The sequence below is a fragment of the Aethalodelphis obliquidens genome, unplaced genomic scaffold (assembly GCF_003676395.1).
Source record: "Aethalodelphis obliquidens isolate GAN/ISIS:26980383/991018 unplaced genomic scaffold, ASM367639v1 scaffold57, whole genome shotgun sequence".
Classification (NCBI taxonomy): domain Eukaryota; kingdom Metazoa; phylum Chordata; class Mammalia; order Artiodactyla; family Delphinidae; genus Aethalodelphis; species Aethalodelphis obliquidens.
Genome location: NW_020838001.1, coordinates 10,744,157 through 10,766,598, shown reverse-complemented (window position 1 = coordinate 10,766,598; position 22,442 = coordinate 10,744,157). Strand labels below are relative to the sequence as shown.

The window sequence follows — 22,442 nt, the reverse complement described above, 5'->3', positions numbered from 1 at the left end:
TTTAATTATTCTTTAACTCCATACCGAGGACCGTATTGTATACACAGTTGAGGCTTAATAAATACTTATTACATTAATGAATTCTATTATGGCAGTAGGTAATAAAAATAATTAGACAGCAATTATGACAATAATAGGTAACGTTTAAGGAGTCCTTACTCTGTGGGTCCTATCGTAAGTGCTTTGTACATGAATGTACATGAATGAAGACAAATAATGCTCCTATTATCCTGATTCTACAGGCGAGGAAACCGAGGCTCAGAGAGCTTAAGAACTTGCCCAAGGTCACACAGGTAGGAAATGCCAGAGGCAGGAGTGAAGGTGGGCATCTGGGAATCACGTTCTTAAGGACTCCTCTAGGCTGCCTCTCGGCCTCTCTAAGAGATGGCCACTAAAAGGTCACCCCGTGTGAAAACAAGAAGAATGGTTTATTACACATTTCTGTTTTATTTCAAAGGATTTCTTGAAATTCTACCAAAGGATTTGGTAGGCAATATTATGTGCTAAATAATAACTGCCAATGTTCTCACCGAACCTGATGGTTTGCAAAGCAGTTTCATGTATAGTTTCTCATCTGAGGAGAGAATCTGAGGCTCTGAGTAGTTAAACGAACAGGGTCAAGGTCACTCAGCCAGCAAGGGGCAGAGCAAGGGCTCAAATGAACAGCTATCACTTTAAAAAGTTAAGATCTCAGGGCCTCCAAGTATAAAGCTCTTCCATGTTCCTTAAAAGCCAATAAGATAGTTCATGGGGAAGGCACTTAGCACAGTTCCCAGCACCAGGGTGGACCCTCGTAAATGTTAGTTATCATCATCTTCATCAACACGTCCTAGGAAGTGGAATATTTTAGCTGATGACTGCTGCCTGCCTATTGACCCTGATGGAAAGGTTACGCGTTTCATTCTAGTTCATCCCTGGCATGAACTCATTGAAATAATGATCAATCTCCGTTATCCCCGGGATACACAGAATGTTAAGCGCTGGAAGGGATTGTGAAGATGATCTCATCCGTCTGCATTTACAGATGGGGAAACTGAGTCCCAGAGAGGCAAGAGGTCAGAAAGCAAAGCTCCTCGAGGGCAGGGCTCATGCACACGGTGCCTGGCACACGCTGCCTCCCATGAAGATGGGTTTTTAAGTAAAATGGCATTGAGTTTCTTACAAGCTACAGGAGATAATTCATTTGTTTCCCGAGCTGTGAGTGTTATAAGCCATTAACCAGAAAACGGATCATGTGACTTAATTCCAACTCTGCAAAGGGCTTAAAGTGCTTCGGTGAGTAGTCTGAGATTCATAAATGTACACTTCACCTCTCTCTCAAAGAATTATTAACCAGCTCCATTAAAACTGACACTTGAGCAATCAAGGAGGAAAAGAGCTGGCAAGAGAGACTTCTTGAAAAAAATCTCACCAATCTCACCATTATACGTGATTTCTTGCCACCTCTTTTTTTCCCCCCTAAGAGGAGGAAGGAAAAAATAAGCATTGTCATGCAAGATGTAAATCAATAAAATGAATTGTGGAAAATTACAAGCTCTTTCCACCTCACAAGGTAAATTTCAAACAGACACAAGAGTTGTGTTAAGTTGTAGAAGAACTAAAGACAGAAAGTATTGGGAAGAGGGATAAAGCAGAAATGGAACCCTCACTAGCTTCTTTCAGAGGGTGGAGATGGGCTGGGGTGGGGGAGATATGACAGTGTGTGGGTGTGATAGTCATTCCCAACTAATGATTTTGTGAACCTGTAATTTATAGAATCTGTGTCATCCACTCACTTTGCTTATCTCCCTAACTCACTGAGTATTAATTCTCCCAGGCCTGGGACTAGCTTTTCATCCCCCACGTAGGACTTGATCAGCTTTAGCTTGAGGATTTGGGGGTGGGGAGGGAGGATGGAGAGAAATGAGATTAGGGTTCAGTTTTCAAACCAAAGAAACAAAAATATAAACCCTTCTCTGTTTCTGCTGTTTCTCTGGGCTTCATACTTCTTGAGAAAGGCTGAATTTCAGGCCCTGCGAACAAACGTGTGCCCGGAACAGCCGTCTCGGAATGAAAGGGCTCCCCTCCTCCACACCACCTTTATCAAATTCAGACTATTTTCCACATTCCTTCCTTACACAGCCCAGGCGCACTTGTGACGCAGGCCGCAGAGCACATTCCACTTAGGAGATCCAGAAAGCTCGGGCCCTCCCTTCCAGAAAGGAAAGTCCAAGAGGGATGCCACACCCCGGGGGAGGACAGAGAGGATGTGACGACACCTCCAGGAATGCAGGGCCCACGCAGGTGTGTTGGCACCCATGAACTTCCTTTCTAAAAAGGGGCTTGATAAATCAGTACCGATAACAGTAATAGAGCTCCACCACCCAGCAATAGCTCCCACAGAACTAGGGCCCAGCATGCAGCCCTGGCAGCTGGGGGTTGGGAGGTGACAGCTGAGAACAGAGATCCCAGCGGTCCCTGGGAGTCCCTGAGACCTTTTCAGGTGAGTCTCAAAGCCCAAACTATTTTCACAATACTAAGATGTCACTTGCTCTTCTCACCTTCCTTGTCAGACAGGTATACGATGGAATTTTCCAGAAGGGACAGGACATGTGATGATATCATCACCCTGATGACTATTGGTATGTGTGCCTGTGTATTCTTGTGTTTTAAACATTTCTCAATTTCAATTTTAATACAACGACTGTTGAAAGACATATCACACATAAACACAATACCTGGAGGCCCTCCATAATTTTTAAGAGTATTAAGGGGTCTTGAGACCAAACTGCCATGCTGCCCCATCACAGCACCACACTTCATTTCCAGTTTAGCTTGAGTCACATAGTAGGTGCTTTTGAACAGGGGGTAGAGAAGGCAGTTTTATTATTACTCAGCTTGGGATGGGATCCTTTCCATCTGGACTTCCACCCAAAATGGCCAGAAAAACTTTAAATTCCCCCACGAATATTTGCTGGACTGAACCCCTCAGGGGGAAAGATGGGTTTCTCACCTTTGAGCCCAGGTGGGGTAAAGTTAGTATGGAGAAATCGCCCTCCTCAGCTCCAGCACCCAGCAGAGACATATCTGAGTACCTGCTAGGAGTCAGGTAGGTGTTATTGCTCCACAGAGAGCAAAGCAGACCCCTGCCTTCTCAGAGCCGTCATTCTCGGTCAGGAGCAGATTACTCCCAAAACACATGGGGAAACGGGAACTTGACACAAGTGCTGGGAAGGAGGGGTGCAAAGTGTGAGGAGGGATTGGAGGCATGAGATAAGGGGAGGAAGCCTCGGAGGACTCAGGTGGAATGCAGCACCCTAACCAGATCTTCTTGGCCATTTCAGGTTAGAAACACCGCCCACCGGCCCAGGTCCAGCTCAAAGGAGGGTTCCACAGCTCCTTGAGGACCCGCAGTGCCATGATGAGCCCCCTGCAGGTGTGTGTGGGGGAGCGTTGGGGGTCTCCTCCTCACCTCCCCAGCACGGCCAGTGCTGAAAAGGGCCCCTGGGAGAACAAACCCAGCTCTGGGGCATTTAGAGAGAAGGAGTCAGTCTTTTGTTATCAGGGACATAGCTCGGTCATTCCACTGGGGGGAGGGGGACAAAGGCAATCTGGAGGCTGTCACTGGTGGACACAACGAATAGCCCAGAAATGGCTGGAGGGAGAGGAAGACTTCAGAGGTTAAAAATAAATTTAAAAGCAAAGAAAAAAAGAAAGCCCTGGAGGGCCGGTCTAGAAGTACTCGGGTAAGCCGGACCTTCGAGGAGCCATCCCGAGCCTCTGCCCACTTTCCCTCCCTCCCAGCGGCTACTCGACCCTATGGGACTTGACGGACTGCAGAAAGAGTCTCTACCAACAAAACTAAGCCAGTAGAGCCCTGAGATTCTTCCCAGTGACTGTTGCAGAGGCGGGAAAACTTGAATTTTGTAATTAGAGTTGCAGCCAGACCCCTAAACGACGCAAATGGGTGGTGGAGGGGCGTAGCTGCACGCTGCAGCATCCCAAAGTGGAAGGAAGATAAGGGGTGGCAGAAACATAGCAGCCCCACCCCGCCTCCGCACCAGCCGGGCCTCGCCTCCCATTCCCCCGCGGCGCGCGAGCCGGGTCCGGGTCAACCAGGCGCGCGCCTGCGCGTGCGCAAAAGGCCCAGCGCCCTAGCTCATCTCCAGGTGCGCTCGCGCTTCCGGCCTGCCTTCCCGGGGCGGAAACTCCAGGGCCCGCGCATGCGCTTTCCAGCTCTCCTGCTAGGTCGGGAGAGGAGGTCCACGGCTTCAGGTGATCCCGCCCCTCCCTCGCAGCGTGGGACCAATCGTACGGCGGCGGGCGGGACTTTCGCGGAGGCGGCCCGCCCACGCGCTGCGCGAGACGTGTACCGATTGGTTGGCGCTGGGGGCGCAGGTGCGCGCTTCCCATTGGGTGTGGGCGGAGCGCGAGCCTCCAAGAAGTCTACGGAGGCTGCAGGTGAGCGCGCGCACGTGCCGCGGCTCCCGCCCGGCTGGGGTGCGCGCGCGCGGGCTCGCGGGGGAAGCGACTGAGAGCTAGGCTGCGGCGCCTGTCCCCTGTGCTCCGCCCCCTCCTCCTTCTTCGCCGTCGCGGCCGTCGCAGAGGCCCGGAGGGAGGGAGCCGCGTTCCCGCCCGCCGTGCCGCCAGTCTCACCCTCGGTCCCACCGCGTGAGGAGCCAGCCGAGCGGAGCTCTGCGCGGAGACCCGAGCCACGGTCGCCCCTCTGCAGGTGCCTGTGAGGAGGCGCCTGGGCCGCAGCCGAGTCCCGAGCCCAGCGGCCGGGCACTCGCTCTCCGCGCTCCGAGGGGCGGCCCGGCTGGAGGAGGCTGTTGCGGGCCAGGCCTCAGGATGAACCGGAGCCACCGGCACGGAGCGGGCAGCGGCTGCCTGGGCACCATGGAGGTGAAGAGCAAGGTGCGCGGGGCCCGGGCTGGGCGGAGCGGCCGGCTAGATGGGGACTGGCGGTCAGAGCCTTGAGGGGGGTGCTCCCGGGGCCTGGGGGAGGCCTGGGGGAAGCCAAGGGCTGGCCGGGGACGGCCTGAGGAGCTGCCCGCTGTCTGGGACCGTGGTGGGAGCAATGGTGGGATTTGGAGGCAGGAGATGGTGGAGAATACGCTTGCTGTGAAGAGGACGAGCGTGGGGGGTTGTGTCTGCTCCTGCCCCAGGTAGGGAGGAGACCAGCTGAGCGCTTAATCTATCTCCTTAAAAATCATTCCTGTTCAAGGATGGGAGTAAGGGCCGAGGTATAGCCGAGGATGGGAGGCGTTTGAGCGCAGCGTGGTACGAAAGATTTGGAGGAATTCTACCTCTTGGCCTTCTGAGTAAAGAGTATTTGGAACACCCGTGGTCACAAAATGTTACCCCTTTCTGTGGCTCAAGGGTGCATCAAGTGGTGAAGGAGAGAGCCCAGGGAACTCAAGAGCCCTTGTAAAGTTAGCTTTGCTTCCTGCTTAGAGATTTTTCTAGCCCTAACTTTGGTATGCATTTAATCTATAAAATTAACACTATCGCCTTTCGTTTGAGTAGCACTTCACAGTTTGAGTCTGGGTGCCCTCTTCATTCCATCCTGCTACCTTTTCACATCAAGTGTTTTCACTCTTGACCAACGGTACGCCAATCTGCTGATAATTACGTCAGTATCCACTGAATTCCTAAATTGCAGGGCTCCCTGAGCAGGACGGTGTATAGGGATTAGTGAGGGAATGCTTTCCAACGGGGGTTTTGAGATGGAATTTGAAGATGGTCGGCGGCTCCGGGAACATTTTCAGCAAGCATTTCATGAATTAAAGAGCCAAAGGGGACTTAGATAACCTAGTCTGATCCTCTGAGAAGACGGGGGCTCAGAAAGCTTATGACTTCGACAAGGTGTGCTTTTTATGACAAAACCTTAAAACCTTTTACAAAATAAGTTTTAGGCTTTATAGAATAGAAAAAAGAGGACATGGGCTGGGCCCTGGGAACATTGAAAATAAGAGCTGGGAAGATCAAAACACATGAAAGAATAGGAGAAAAGTAAAAGCATATCAACTTGAAGACTAATGAAACATCATTGAATGTAAGACTGCGGGGTGGGGTAGGGGGGAGGAGAATGCAAAATCCAGGAGTGATTTTCAGTGAAGCAGAGTAGGAAGGCTCCCTGGAGCCTGTGGTGGAATGGTTTTTACTATCTGGAGTTGATAAGCAAAGTTCTATAAGCTACTGTAACTGAGATGATCACATCAAGAGTATCTGCATTCATTTTTCACATTATTTTACAATGTTATTTTCGACTTAACTCGTGTATCAGAATAGGCACTAGTTAAGAAACCCTTCTGCTTAATAAGAATAGAAATGTAGTTATAGACGTTTCATGAATATGCTGTCTCCTGTGTCCTCCGTGGAACTGCCATAGCAAATTGAAGTGACACGCTTGAACTAATGGTTAAGATAACTCAAAATATATAGAGCTTTTCCTCTAGCAGTATAGTGGTGGTAGTTCCGTGGCCAGTGGTTGAACCTTCTCATGGCATTTCTGTCATAAATCTAGTTTGGGTTTGTGGGAGTTGAGGTTAAGAAAAGAAAGACATTTATGATGTTGCATAATCTTAAAATTCAGTTTGTGGTCCTAATCTTGGTAGCAAGTATTTAATCTTTTTATCATAGGAAAAAATGAGTAGGGATTCTAGGTGTTCTGATAAATACAGTCAAGTGGCAATTTATCTCTCAGACTAGAAAACCTCGAGCACTTGGGGACTGGAATTTCAGGCTTTCTGCCCTTTTTTTCTGTCAACTGGTTTGTGAATCTTTCCCATACTGCCCATTATATATTTGACCTGCCATACTGGACTTCTGGTGAACCGTGTCTCTTAAATAGAATCAAGGCATTCTGAGAACCTGCATCTCAAAGTGTGGTCCCACTAGTGTTCTAGCTGCTGATAAATAGGCACAGTAGAGGTGCTGTTTCTAGTGTGTCAGTGGCACCTTATGTTTTAAATATATATTTAATGGATTAAATAAAACATTTGGCATCTTTACCATTTAAAAAATATTTGGACAGATGTGTGAAGCAATACTTCCATTTTCACTGCTTTGGTGATATCACAGCTTTTTACAAAGCTGGTCGCTAAAAGGTTGTAACCACAACTTGGTGATGTACAGATCCACGTTTCAGGATTTCTTTTTCTTCTGCATAGAAAACAGTGTCAACTTTTTCTTCTGCATAGAAAACAGTGTCAACGTCATATCTTTGCTCATGGAAGGGGAAAATGGTGCAAATAAAGTAATGGATAATGCAAATATAACTATAGTTAAGTTGTGATACCAGTTACCATGTGACTTTTTTTGGTAACTGATTTATCCTCCTGTTTCTCCAGAGTTGGAAAAGCTCTTAATAATCAAGGTGATGTCCTTTAATAACCTTAGGTTATTAAACACTTGGAATAGTCTTTGAGCTGTACATTTCCTAGTTATTATTTATGGGCAAACAATATTAAAATTAAGTTTTCATTTCTAGAGTGTACCAAAAGATGCTGGGAGACAGGTGTCCATACACATTCTGGGTGACCAAGGCAAACTAGAGCAGGCTAAGAAAAGTTATAATAGTTGTTGATTGGGTCTTAATATTATCTCTATTTTAGTATTTTTCTTCATGTAGTAAAAAGTTCTCTTAATCCTATTGTTTTGCTGCAAGAAGCATAACAATTTCTCTTTTTTTTTCCTGCTAACATTGCAAAAGGGCACATCTACTTGTGAAGCCATACAATTTTCCATTGTTTTTATCATAACATTTAAGCAAGAGAAAAAAATGTTGAGCAAAGAATTTTTATCCACAAGCTTTAGCAAAAACATTGCAGCCCTAAAATATTCAATTATTAGATGTTACTCCCATTCACCAGGGGAAGTAATAAAACCCTGAGATGAATCAGAAAGCACTAGGATGTTTTGATACCAGAATAAAGAAAATGGAGAAGAAACTATGACTTTTTATAACATCATAAGACTAACTCTGATATGAAGGGTGTTCCCCAGTTATTATTTACTTTGAAACGTGAAGGTATGACTACACTTTTTGAGCGCTTTAGGTATGAGTCACCTTATGTTCTTGACAGATGTTAGTGTTTATGTTTCAGGAATGTGTTTTGGAAACTTTTGATTTGTTAGAGGTAAGAAGTGGTTTTAGTAATTTTTCATTTTAATTTAAAACTAGTGAGTAGTGTGGGTATAAGCAAGGCAGATGAACTCTTTGAGATAGCAAAAGCAGTGAGTTCAGAGAGACTATGGGATCCTTAGGGAAATGAATTGACACATTTGTAACCTGCTCAAATTATTCTGATAGGGACTTTCTCTGCAAGATGCTTAAGGCTGTCTTAGGGGTACATTAGTGTTTCTTGCCAATAATAGATATTTAGAGGAAAAATTAGTTCAGTGGTCAAACATATTTGGCAAACATTTGTTTAAAAACTTTTTTTTTTAATCAACCACAAGACTTAACTGAGCGTTTAATATCTGGTCTCCACAGTGATTCCTAAGAGTGTAATTATAGTTATGTAGCATTTCCCAAACTTGTGTGACTGGGGCACTTTTTGAGGAAGGCTGATGAATCTTTCTTACGTTTCCACATTTGAGGAAATGCCATGCTAGTCCCATAGTTAAGTCATGGATCCTGTTTATTATGGACTAGATGAAGCCAGTCCTTCGTGTTGAGTAAGAACCACTTAAATAATTTGGCATTTGGAAGGCAGAGGTGTGAATCTAGAGTAGGGAAGCAGACCTGAGAACCAGAATTGTGGAGATAAATATTGGGCATGATGGAAGTGTCGTCCTCCCTGTTTGTGTGATCCCTTAATGCCTCTCATATAGTTATTCTCTTTCCCCATTAATTTCTGAGCTCTGGTGCAGGCCTGAGCCTTTCATTCTCTAGGGCCTAGCATTGTGCCAAGCACGTAAACACTTTTGCTTTAATTGGAGAGTTGTAGGACATATATTTAATGTGTTGTGTGTGTGTGTGTGTTTTTAAGATTAACATAGGGAAGACACTTCTTATCTCTAGACCTGTTTCTTATATGACATACCTCCATTTGTATCCTGCCTTAGTGCCAAGAAACTCAAAGTCCTTTTTGTATATGTTGCTGTTAATTCTTGCCACTTCCTGTGCAATTGTAATTCCTTTTATGGGGAAGGAAACTTAGATGCTTTTTGCTACCAGTCAAAATAAAGACTTAGGAACATCTTTGTTACCCCATGGCCTGAGTGAGGAGCAGATACTGCTGTCAGGATCTGGGCTCCAGACAGGGTTTGTTTGAGCTGAGTCACTCTGCAGGACAGTCCTCAGTGAGACCTGGGTACCCCAGGGATTAAGTTGAGCCTGCATCTCTTGAAGGGAATGCCCTTCAGAGATGCAGCAGTGAGCAGACACATTTCCTGTGCCTTCCTTATGTTGTTCTTTCTCCTGATGATGAGATTTCTGACAATAGACCGTGTTATTGGAACTGTCTTCTTCATTAAGGGAAATACTGTGCCTGTGAATTTTTCTGTCATGCATTTTAAGATTGGATCCTGTTACCTTTTTTAAAATTAATATGTTTATTTATAGTTTGGAGCTGAATTTCGTCGGTTTTCACTGGAAAGATCAAAACCTGGAAAGTTTGAGGAGTTTTATGGATTACTGCAACATGTTCATAAGATACCCAATGTTGACGTTTTAGTAGGCTATGCAGACATCCACGGAGATTTACTACCTATAAATAACGATGATAATTATCACAAAGCTGTTTCAACGGCCAACCCACTGCTTAGGATTTTTATACAAAAAAAGGGTAAGTAACAATGTTTAGAAAAATTATTTTAGAATTAGAAGTTGTTTATTTTCCTCATTGATAGGATACACAGAATTCACTACAAATTTAATGAATAGACATTTTGTGCGAATCTTCTTACCATATTAACTAACAAGTGAGTTAAGACATCTGTGATATTATTGGTTTAATTGACATCGTTACACTTCACTAAGTATACTTTGGAAAGATTGCGGGTTTTTTTTTTAATTTATTTTTATTTTATTTTGGGCTGCGTTGGGTCTTCGTTGCCGTGTACAGGCTTTCTCTAGTTGCGGCGAGCGGGGGCTACTCTTCGTTGTGGTGCATGGGCTTCTCATTGAGGTGGCTTCTCTTGTTGCGGAGCATGGGCTCTAGGGGCGTGGGCCTCAGTAGTTACAGCACACGGGCTCAGTAGTTGTGGCTCACAGGCTCAGCAGTTGTGGCTCACGGGCTCTAGAGTGCAGGTTCAGTAGCTGTGGCACTTAGGCTTAGTTGCTCAGTGGCGTGTGGGATCTTCCCAGACCAGGGATCGAACCTGTGTCCCCTGCATTGGTAGGCGGATTCTTAACCGCTGCACCACCAGGGAAGTCCGAACGATTGTGGTTTTAATTACTTTATAACCTCTTAGATTTTTTAAAAATGGAAATTAGGAATTTATTGAATCTTCACTTTGTTGAATGGAATTTTGTCCATTCAGAAAGATGTGGTAGGAGGAGTATGACTTTGGAGTCAGGGAAACATTCTACTTCTTTGGTAGCAATTAACTTTGAAATCTGTATGCATCACTTAATAGGTACCTGAAGGAAAGCTGTTTATTCTTCCTGGGTCGCGGTATCTTTATCTATAGAATGAACATACTATCTCATAGGATTACTAGGAAGTTTAAATGAGCTCAGTGCAGTGCTCTGGCATGTAGTATGCCTCCGGTGAATGTTTTCTTTCCTTTTAAGGCATTTTTCACAGAAATAAAACTAGTGAATTATCTGGAAAATCAGAGAGCAAGTCATTATTTTGGAGGAATGTAAACATTGATATTTGTCTTGCAAAAGAACATTTTAAAATAACCACTCTATATGGCAAGAATTGAAACATATTTTGAGCCCTAAAACTTTTAACTTTGTGGCCTCCTCCGTGTGTGTGTGTGTGTGTGTGTGTGTATGTGTGTGTATCTGTGTCCGCCTATAGATGGCCATGGTGTGTGCCATTTATTCCTTTGTCTTTGGTAAATGAAGAGGTTTGGAAAGGCGACATGAGAGCCACAAGCCCAGTATTGGTGGGATAATCAAAGCCTTACTGTATTTGTAAACCAACCCAGAAAGCTGTTTGAGAGAGTGGGTAGAGATTATCCTTGAAGGTGAAACTTTCTTTCCAATCAGTTGATAAGCATTGGACCACTCCTAGGGCTTTGAAATTCCACTGATTGTGTATCTTTGCTTCTGGGTTTGGAGGAACTAAAGTCCGCCAACAAAATAAACCTCCAAGGGTAGGGTAACTTACCTCTGTATCACTTGACTATTTACAAAATACTTTACAAACACGCAAATTCATTTTCCCAAAGACCCCTAAGATGGATTTCCTAGGTATGTGGCAGGGGTGTGGTACAATTAGAGTGTTACTTCAGGAAGACTCATTTGGCTGTTCAGGAGGAATTGGAGTACGCAGCAGTCTTACAGGAGAGAGCAAGGAGCAGGGGGGTGAGAGACGCTGAGAAGCTGCCCCGGCAAGAGACCAGGTGAGGAAGATAAAGGGGAGGATCTGAGAGTCACTGCGCTCTCCTCCCCCCCCACCCCCCCACCCCACCCCACCCCTGCCGCCGGAGGGCAGAGGGTTGAGGAGGCGTCCAGAGGAAAGTAGCTTTCTGGATTTGAGCCTGATGGCGCCATAAAACAGGTACAGTCTGGAAGAGAGGTTGACTTGGAAAGAAAATTGGTCTGGTTATAGGACAAAAAAGCTTATCTGGCCGGCGAGTTTCAACCTTGTCCCGTAGGAAATCAGAAATGATGGGCTGGAGCTTAGGGTGGAAATCTAGAGGCTGATCAAAGAGCTGAAAGTCTGCAGAAAAGTGATAGTTGAAATTTTGGGGAGTAGACATAAGGGCTTGCTGAGATGAAGAGCAGGGATGGTTCTTAGAAAGCTATGTATAGAATGTTGGAGAAGGAAGAGGAGAAGACAAAACATTGGAGTGGAGCTTGTCATTTTAAGCAGAATAATTTAAATCATTGTTGTTGCATAGAAGGCCTATCTTGTTAGCAGTTGTAATTTTCATTACAAATTTGCTGTTTGGAACATGTATTTAAATATAGAATGACTATTTTTAAACTACTGCCATCTGACAGAACTTGTTGGATTATCCCCTTCCTTAGAAAGATTATAGGTGTTGGATTATACTACCACATGTTTTTGTTACTGGAATTGTAACACTTACGTGATCATAGGATTAATCCTAACATCTTTTAAGGGCGGTTATCATCTGCTGTTTCCTTTTCAAATATGTTTAGATGTAAACAAAAGTTTTCTATGCTGTAGAGGTAAATAACCAATACAATTCAGAGCCCTTAGAATTTGATCTAGAAATAGGCAGTGTGTTCAACAGAAAATTTTTGTTTTTAAAATTGTAACTTTAGGACATCCCTGGTGGTCCGGCAGTTAAGCCTCCATGCTTCCACTGCAGGGGGGCACGGGTTCAATCCCTGGTTGGGGAACTAAGATCCCGCATGCCACCCGGTGCGGCCAAAAAAAAAAAAAGTAACTGTAATACACATATGACTTAAGCAAAACATGAAAAGTCAGTCAGTCGATTCATTCCTGCTGAAAACCCTCCAGTGGTTTCCGTTGCATCCAGAATAAAATACATCCTGATTCGTGCTCCACAGCAGCGTCTCCTTCCTCCATTCTCCCACTCCCCCCTCAGAGCAACCACATTGGCTTTCTTTCTGTCCCTAGGACTCAGCGGGCTTGTTGCCGTCTCTGTGCTTCTGCCCTTGCTGTTCCTTCTGTAAGCAACGCTTTTCCTGCAGCTGGTCCCATGGCTGCCTCCTCCTCCCTCAGTTCTCAGCTCAGATGGCTTTCTCAGAGGGACCTCTTCTGACCACCCTAGCTAGGGCCCCCCAACCTCCACCTTTACCACATTACCCTCTGGTTATTTAGGTAGAGTTAACATGTTTGTTGTCTGTCTTACAGAGTTACACAGTGCCCTGTAGTTCGTGGTGATACCTTTTTTCTTTTAAACAGAGCTCAAGAGATGCTTAAGTAGAAAGCTGATTTTACTTAAACTTTAATGAACATTAAATTCAGGAAACTAATGTAAAACATGGCATTAAGTACAGTTACATTTTCTCGCTTAATTACAACACACTTTCTGTTTTACGGGCCTGTTGCTTCCAATTTAGGAACCAATAGGGCAGCAGTTGCACTTGATGTGGCACCAAGCGATTTTTTTAAAGACAGACATGAAAACGATTTTAAATTTTAAACCGTGTGACCTTTTAACATCTGATCCCCTCTACCAAATAAAGCTTCTTTGAAGTGAGAGCTCAGGACTGAAGGCATAAACCACTTCATAGCTTGAACTCGGGGGTAGCATCATGGCATATCTTGAAAAGTTTTATGTCTTACAGTAATTTATTGTTAGAGGAGAAAACCCAGACTCTATTTCCAGGGCTGTTATTGTGGAAGCAAAAACAAAAGAAAAAACCTGATATTTTAAAAGTTACTTTCGCAGAGGATCCTAGGGCTTTTGCCAGCCCCCTCACCCTGTCAGAGTTTAGAATTTCCTCATTTATTTGAGGGAAAAAGAGTGTTTTTCTTCTCTTGTTGTTCAGGTGGTTCTTGTATGGTAAACAATCTCAGAAAATATTTAAAGGTTGCACCTTTAGAAAAAGTACTCGGGTCATTCCTGTAGGTTTGGAACGCAGCCAGGGAAATGTGTATTTTTTAAAAGCCCGTTGCGATGATCAGCCAAGTCTGAGGCCCGTTGACCTGCACGGACGTCTCGCCAGATCTGATCAGAATACTTACACCACAGCTGCTTGCCGTGTCACAGGCTGTTTCTGTGTGCCATCAGACAAGCACATTTGTATCATGGGTTTATTCAAAGGAGTATGTTGGAAGTACCAGAAGGGCCTTGCTTGAAGCCTCATCTGCGTTAGGACGTGGCCTTGTGGCCCAGACACCTGGAACTGGGCAGCCACTTAAACTGTCTCTTAGAACTGTACTGTGCATTGGATGTTATTTGGGAGCTGTATTTTAAGGTTATATTTTAGTGAGTCAGGGTTGAATTTAGAAATGGTCTAAGGAGTATACATTTTAATAGTAAATTGTGAAAAATTGTTTAACAGAAGGTACGGCCCGAGAAATAAAAAAATTCTGAGTAACAGCTCAGAATGTGATGCCAGTTGCTTATGACAGAAACCTGGGTGTCGCCTTTGACACATACCTGTTTTTCAGTCACCAAGCCTATTAAAAGTGTGTTCTAATTATTTTTCAAACTTATTTCCCCGTTTCCTGACACACCTTTTTATTCGGTCACGTGGCCTATTAAAAATGTGTTCTGATTACTTTTCAAGCTTATTTCCCCATTCCACTGCCTCTGCCCCAGGCCAGGTACCATCCTACATTACCTGCAGTAAAACCTCCTGTCTTCCCCGCAGGTCCCTCCTCCAGCCTGCAGCCAGAGTGAGCTTTGTAGGAAAACCAAAATCCTTGGTTTTCTTCCCTTTGCCCTCAGGCTGAAGCCCATAATCCTCCCCACTTCCCCGGAGGCCCTGTCTGTCTGCAGGGCCCTGGCCGCCTAGACTTGGCTCCAGCTCCTCCTCTTCTCTCCCCTCCCACCCTGCCTTCTCACCGTCTCCTCCGCCGACCCCATCCTGCCCGGCTCTGTATTTGTTGTATCTGCACCCGGAAGTTCTTCCCTCCCTTCTACCTGATTAGCTACTGGTTTGTTTTCCAGTCTCAGTATAAACCACGCTCCCCAGAGAAGCCTTGCCTTACCCTGCAGACCAGGCTGAGTTCCCACTGATAAACTTCACAGCTCTTGGCACCTTTGTAATAATATAATGGTTTCAAGTTCTTTGTTAATTGCCATCTATTTTAGTCTGTAAGCACCATGAAAGCAAGCACCTTAGCTGTTTGGTGCACTGGATCTGCAGCACACAGCACGATGTCTAGCCACATAGTAGCAGGTGCTTAAGTGTCTGGCATTTGATTTTCCTTATATTAGGAAGTGAAGGGATCTGCAGGCTTTGAATATTGCTTTAAGTGATGTTTAATCCTTTTAAAGTTGCCACATGTATTTCATTTAACCATTTTGGATTAGAACAAGGGTTGGCAAACTCAGGCTTGCTGGCTGTTTTCATGGAACACAGCCATGATCACTCCGTTCTGTAGTGCCTGTGGCTGCTTTTGCAACAGAGACCATATGACCTGCAATACCTAAAATATTTACTGTACAAACTCTACAGAAAAAGATTGTCCACCCCTTGATTAGAACAATTTCAAAAATTATTTCATTCTTTCCCTGTCTTCCTACTGAACTTGAATGGGTCATAATCTTGAACCTTCTTGATGACTCTACGATGAACTGTTACTGTTTTGTTACTGTACACGGATGCTGCTGGGATTTATATAACGCTTTTGTTTTGTTTGTTTGTTTTCAGGTTTGCTTTTTCTTCACTGTAGGCTTTTATTTTTTGTATCTGTGCCTGCCACTCACTGGTGGACCCTTACCCCTGACTGTGACTTAAGACTGTGAGCTGAGGAATGAGATAACCAGGGTTTTTTGGAATTAATGTTTAAAAAGTAAGAGGCTCAGAGGGAGGCCCTTCAGGGCTCCCTTCCTCTGTGAGGAAAGCACAGGAGCTTTTTGTGTGTAAGGAAGTGAGACATCCAGTTTGGCTGTTTGGCGGCATTCCAGGAGTAGATCCTTGTCTGTTTCGGTGAGCTGAGATTGTCAGGCTCGGGATAGGTGAGGTTTCGCTGAGCCTATATCACACACTGTTGCATAAAGCCTGGGTTTATACAAGTGAAAGGTTGCCATGAGCCAGGATTCCAACTTTCCGTCTCTTTCTGAGTTTTGTACTTTGACAGACATGCTCAGGTGGAACGTCAGGCCTGTTCCCTGTAGATGTTCACCTTTACACTTTAAACCGACACCCTGCACCCTGGCTTTCTGCCAAAATATTTCTTTTCCCAGTGGCTGGAAACTGATTAGCTAGATGGGAGAACAAAGGTGCCTTTGTACTGGGGCATATTGCTTTTGAGAATTTAGCAGAGAGCATTCAAACAGAGTCTGGATGCAATGCCAAATTATGCAGATTTGGGGGGTTTTTTGGTCAGGTTTCCCATGAATAGGTATGTAAGCAACTTAGTTTTGTTCTCCTTTTGTATGGTGTGGAATTTCCCATATAAAAATTGTGTGGGCTTTCTTAATTGACTGTAAAATGAAATATACAATTTTGAATAAACACATTCAGTAGAAGATCATTGTTGATAGATTTCTGGCTACATTTTGCCCAAAAGATTCTTTTGTCAGTCAGTTTATTTCCCAAGCCAAATTATAAATAAATTTGTCTTTGTAAGAACACAGTGTAAGTACTTTCTCCATAAATGAAGCAAAATTATCCCCAGGGGGAAAATGCCCCAAAATCAGGTACCACTAGGCTTTATTTTTTTTTTTTTTTGGTTATACTGGGTCTTAGTTGTGGCAGGTGGGGCTCCTTAGTTGTGACATGCATGTGGGATCTAGTTCCCTGACCAGGGATCAAACCCAGGCCCCCTGCATTGGGAGCGCAGAGTCCTAACCACTGCGCCACCAGGGAAGTCCCCAGGTACCCCTAGTCTTGTACATTTATCTGAAACTAGCTTCTGAAGAGTGTTCAAGCAGCACTGAGAAAAGAATACTGAAGTTCTCCAGGCTCTGACACACAGTGGACATTTAACATTCACTGTATGAATTGAACATGTACGGTATTGGCCTTAGTAAGAAAACCTGGGGCCAGTCTTCTGTCTGTACCTTATTTTGTACCCTTAATTTCCTGGTCTATAAAGTAAAGGTAATAATACTTAACGACAGGGGGGCCGAGAGTTGGGTGACAGGAGGCTACAGGTGGAAGCCCTGTGCAGACACAGTCTGGTGATGTTACTGTTGTCTGTAGCAGTGATTGAGACTAGGACTTTAAACTAGTTCTTGGGATGGTGGGGGCACTTTTGTCTTTTTTATTCTTATTAAATATTTTTTTCATCCTTGGAGATTGTGACTTTTTAGTTTATCCCCGTTCCAGTTATTTTTGAAATGTGATTTCACCTTTTATGCCTGCTGCTAATTCTGTTTCCTCATCCTCTGATGAGACGTGTTGTTTGTAGACTGTCTACCTCCAGCTGTGGGATGTAAGGAGATCTAGTTTTAGTGCCCTGTTTTCCCTGATTTACATCAGGGATTATAAATTGCTGGCTTGAAGAATAAATTCAACCCCCAGATGTTATTTTGCTCAAACAGGTTTTTGTTGTTATTTAATTAGGTGTCGGCATTTTAAATGGGAAGGTTTGTGTTTTTTTTAACCTAAAAAAACAAGACTTTCTGACAAGTTGGACTGTCCACACAAATTCCTACAGTCCGTGAAGAAAAGCTGCCTGGAGCGAGAAAAGCCATGCCATTAAATGGGGCAGGAGGTCTCAGCTTTGCCAGAATCCTCACCCCTCCCTGTTGTCTCTGTCTTATACCTCAGCCTCTTTCAAAAGTGGGAAAATGAAAGGTTAAGAACTCCCCCAGAAAACTGAGGGAGAGTGTATTTTCAGAAGACCAGAATTCCTGTGTTTGATATGCATTCATTTAATTACATTATCATTTTATGTGTATTATCCATTTCATTTAATTACAGGCAGACCTCAGATATATTGTGGGTTCGATAAAGCAAATATCGCGATAAAGCAAGTCACATGAATTCTTGCACAAATTAAGCGTGTAATAGCATCATGTCTAAAAAAATACATAACTCAAGTTTAAAATACTTTTTTGCTAAAAAAAAATGTTAACCATCACCTGAGCCTTCAGCAGGTCATAATCTTTCTGCAGTAGTGATGTCAAAGATCACTGATCAAAGCACATCGTAACAAGTATAATAATTTAAAAGTTTGAAGTATTGCAAGAATTAAAAAATGTGACCCAGAGATACGAAGTGAGCAAATGCTGTTGGAAAAATGGCGTTGGTAGACTTGCTCGGTGCAGGGTCACCACAAACCTTCAATTTGTAAAAAAACACAATTATCTGCGAAGCGCAGTAAAAAGAGGTCTGCTTGTACACTGTCCTCCCAGACTCTAGTACAGGTATTTGCGCTTCAAAAGTGCCCAATTTCGTGTCATTGAGTCAAATATGATAAACATGCAAATTGGAGGTGTTTAAACAAACATAGGGAAAATACAATGTAAATAACTTGTTTTAAATGGTGTTTAAGAATGTGTGTGCGAGGCTTATCAGAATTTCATCTGCCATATTTAATGTTGTTTGAGTCATTGAGCTTTTTCAAATTTAACTTCAACTTTTGGTAACTTCATGGTGAATACTCGAGAGGGCCACCTATTGGGCTTTTCTGGTATAGCATGTCTTACTGCGTTACATTTTCAGCCGATAGGAGCAGGCTGATACTTAACGAGTTTGTTTATGTATCAAATATATTTGAGTTGTCCTTTCTGTACAGATTCCACTATAGATAAATGGGCGTTTTTACAGCATTTCTATAATTATTTTATTTTATTTTTAAACAGAAGAAGCAGACTACAGTGCCTTTGGTACAGACACACTAATAAAGAAGAAGAATGTTTTAACCAATGTGTTGCGTCCTGACAACCATAGAAAAAAGCCACACATAGTCATTAGTATGCCCCAGGACTTCAGACCTGTGTCTTCTATTATAGACGTGGATATTCTCCCAGAAACACATCGTAGGGTCCGTCTTTACAAATATGGCACTGAGAAACCCCTAGGATTCTACATCCGGGACGGCTCCAGTGTCAGGGTGACACCCCATGGCTTAGAGAAGGTCCCAGGGATCTTTATATCCAGACTTGTGCCAGGAGGTCTGGCTCAAAGCACAGGACTATTAGCCGTTAATGATGAAGTTTTAGAAGTTAATGGCATAGAAGTTTCCGGGAAGAGTCTAGATCAAGTAACTGACATGATGATTGCAAACAGCCGCAACCTCATCATCACAGTGAGACCAGCAAACCAGAGGAATAACGTCATTAGGAACAGTCGGACTTCCGGCAGCTCTGGCCAGTCTACTGACAACAGCCTTCCTGGCTATCCACAGCAGATCGAACCGAGCTTTGAGCCAGAGGATGAAGACAGCGATGAAGATGACATTATTATTGAAGACAATGGTGTGCCACAGCAGATCCCTAAGGCTGTTCGCAACACCGAGAGCCTGGAATCATTAACACAAATAGAACTCAGTTTTGAATCTGGACAGAACGGTTTTATTCCTTCTAATGAAGTGAGCTTAGCACCCTTAGCAAGTGGCACAAATACAGAATTTGAAACGCGTGCTCCAGATCAGAAACTCTTAGAAGAAGATGGAACAATCATAACACTATGAAACCATCGCGTCTGAATGTCTTCTGAGTGAGGATGCCGTGGAGACTTGTAAATTTGGCTAGTTTAAAGCATATGTACCTCTGAACCAGTGATCTGGGATAGGCATGAAAAAAGTATATTGCAAGCTTAAAATGTTATTAAAATAGTAGTTTGATAATTAATATAAACTTCAGTGGCTCAGAGGTGAATTTAAGTCTAAAACAAAGGGGCCTTTGCTAATGAAATGATGTGCTTTTGCTATTTTGTCTATAGAGAACTGGATGTTAGAGCACATTCCCAGAACTACACATAAGGACTAGATCATTTCCGTTTGAAGTGGTTGCATATTTAACCTGCTGTGCAGAGCCTGGTTGATTTTTCCTTTAACTGTATATCTTAATTCTAACGTGAAGAAGTCTGAGTCTATCTTTCGTTACTTTGGGACCTTGGCTCCTATATTCCCCATGTTGTATTTTGATTTTTTAATATTGTTCCTCTGTTGCTAATTGTAGCGAGTAATTTTCTCAAATGCTTTTTTTTTTTTCCTAATTTCTAAGAAATCAAATCAATTGACTGTTTTTAGGGGTTGCTTCCTAAGTTATAAAGCATTGAAGCTATGTTCCTGAATTAAGAAACTCTAACAGTTGTTCAGGTCCGTGTTTGCCCATGGAAGACTCTCTCCCATAACTTCTTCTTGTCCTCATTCCAAATCTCATTAGAAATCATTCCTTTTGTTGTTTGTGTGTATATTTTGTTTGTCTGCCTTTTTACTCTTTTAATGTATTTGAGTAGTGTGAATTATTTTCGTTAAAAAAAAAAATGCACCCAAACTAAGAGATTTTTACACACAGGACAACCTTGTGCACTTTTTATATGAAAATTTTGGGTTTTCCTTAATGGGATTTCTAGGAACACTGCCTACACTTTATGAAAAGTATGTCGTATTCACCTCTGACAGGTAGAGTGTATCTCGATTAATTTTATGAGGCTATTTATTACTTTCCGATGCATCCACTTAGCAAGGTAAGAGTAAGGCTGCTAACTTTCGTTCCTTGCCTGGTTTCATTGTATGGAGGTGCACAGGCACTACAGTAGCTTGTATATAGAGACTAAGAATAGTATGAACTACATGAGTTTCCTGTGACTTATGGATATTTCTCTCAGAGTTATTTATTGATTAATTTTATGCTAGGGCTAGAATGGATACCTTATAACAATTGTGTGCTATTAAAACAATGAAGAATCAAATGACTCCGTTTTGAAGGATATTTTCTCTATATGGTAAAAGTATATGAAGTAAAGTTGATTAAATGAAGCTCTCTTGACTCAGAATACTTCAATGTATTTTGCCCACATTTTACCACTAAACATGTTATCACTAAACTGTTAACTGCACAACATTATGTAATACAGTGTACTTCTTGTTGAATTCATTGAAGTTCTTCCAATTATATAACCACTATTTTTTAATGGCATTCCAGGTTTAACATTCTGTTGAGTTCTATAAATTTGACTCTTGAATGGCAAAATGTTAATAAGTAGAAGGTTACATTTCATTTATAATTATAAGTGGTGCAGGGCTTCAACATTTTAAGTAAAAATACTTTCACATACTACCTCTCTCTCTTTCTCTCTTTTTTTTTTAACAAAGTTTTAACATCAGAACTTTTCTTAGGGGAAGAAATACTTCAGGGCTTGACTTTTTGTACAACTTTTAACTGTAAAATACAGATTTGTCTTGTATGTATTCATGAAAATGGAAATCAAAGCTGCTAGTGCTTTTTTTTTTTTTTTTTTGGCGGTACGCGGGCCTCTCATTGTTTTGGCCTCTCCCGTTGCGGAGCACAGGCTCCGGACGCGCAGGCTCAGCGCGCAGGCTCAGCGGCCATGGCTCACGGGCCTAGCCGCTCCGCGGCATGTGGGATCTTCCCGGACCGGGGCACGAACCCGTGTCCCCTGCATCGGGGGGTGGACTCCCAACCCCTGCGCCACCAGGGAAGCCCTGCTAGTGATTTCTAATTATCCCACTAAGGGTATATGTCAACGGTCTTTTCAACTGGATCTCTCGTATAAATTATTGGTGAAAGAATTGATTGCTAGACGTATTGTAAAACCAATAGGTCTTGGTTATACAATAAAATGTCGATTCATTGGTAGTCTGAATTATTTCAAGTGTACCTTATTAACAAAAATATCAGTGGACTCAGCATAAAATTTTATAGTACTAAATGTCAAGCTAACTGTGAATTTTGTTCTGTATCTTAAGTAAATTTATGATAATGTCCTCGAGCTGTCAACAAAATATATGTACTTTTGTGAACTATGGATTTTCTAATTAAATTTTACATGCAATATGATTTTTACATGAATGCTACTTTGTTTAAACTATCAAATGTCAGTATTTTACTACAATTTTATTATAAAATGTACATTATCACTAAATGAGCTTTGATTTTAAAAATCAAATTAGCTTTAGTTGTATATTATTTTTTACAAATAAAGATAGACTTGTATAAAGGCTACTTTCTTGTCTGCAAATATATGAAAAGTCACCCAACAAATATTTACCAAGCACCCATTACAGCAAATGGGTAGGGAGAAAATTGCTAAGTTATAACAAGATTCTGGCTTCCTTAATTTTTAGAAGATCAACACCAGGAATTCCTGACGGTCCAGTGGTTAGGCCTCCGCGCTTGCACTGCCGAGGGCCCGGGTTAGAGTTAGGGTTAGGGTTAGGGCATTTAAAATATAGTTAAATTCTGATAATGTGAGAGGTTATGCATGATATCCATATAGAATTATCACTTATATTGTTTAAGATTATTTGAAATAAGGCAAAAGTTGTTTGTAAAGTGAAAGTTTCTCTTCTGAATTCAAATTCACTTAGTTACACTTTTTATTACCACCCCAGGTACAGGTATTGCCTATATGGATTGAGTTCACTTTATGCTGAACACTGTAAAAGGCCTGAGATAAAACACACCCTCTTCCTGAGCCAAGTCTAATCCCAAATTAGTCACCCGGTCATTGGCTCAGTCGATCTCTGCACTAACTCCTCTGCCATCCAGCATGCAGGATAATAACCGATTCCTTCCGCCAG

At 42.9% G+C, this 22,442-nt stretch overlaps 1 protein-coding gene across 2 annotated transcripts; it reads left to right on the top strand.

Moving 5' to 3' along the window:
• Positions 1–4,502: 4,502 nt before the first annotated feature.
• PARD6B (par-6 family cell polarity regulator beta) lies at positions 4,503–20,569 on the top strand. Of its 2 annotated transcripts, none has more exons than XM_027087005.1 (3): positions 4,503–4,884; positions 9,554–9,776; positions 18,535–20,569. In XM_027087005.1, the coding sequence occupies exons 1-3, from the start codon at positions 4,831–4,833 to the stop codon at positions 19,362–19,364; spliced, it is 1,107 nt and encodes a 368-aa protein (XP_026942806.1). In that variant the 5' UTR covers positions 4,503–4,830; the 3' UTR covers positions 19,365–20,569. The 2 variants fall into 2 exon arrangements, with proteins under 2 accessions (XP_026942806.1, XP_026942805.1); XM_027087004.1 differs by having other exon boundaries at positions 4,506–4,896.
• Positions 20,570–22,442: the final 1,873 nt, after the last annotated feature.

What these genes read in the sequence shown, in the direction of transcription:
- PARD6B (XM_027087004.1), top strand. Translation starts at nt 4,831, where the DNA reads ATGAACCGGAGCCACCGGCACGGAGCGGGCAGCGGCTGCCTGGGCACC. An exon ending in CCATGGAGGTGAAGAGCAAG is followed by an intron (nt 4,897 to 9,553) that starts GTGCGCGGGGCC and finishes GTTTATTTATAG; the next exon opens with TTTGGAGCTGAATTTCGTCG. An exon ending in GATTTTTATACAAAAAAAGG is followed by an intron (nt 9,777 to 18,534) that starts GTAAGTAACAAT and finishes ATTTTTAAACAG; the next exon opens with AAGAAGCAGACTACAGTGCC.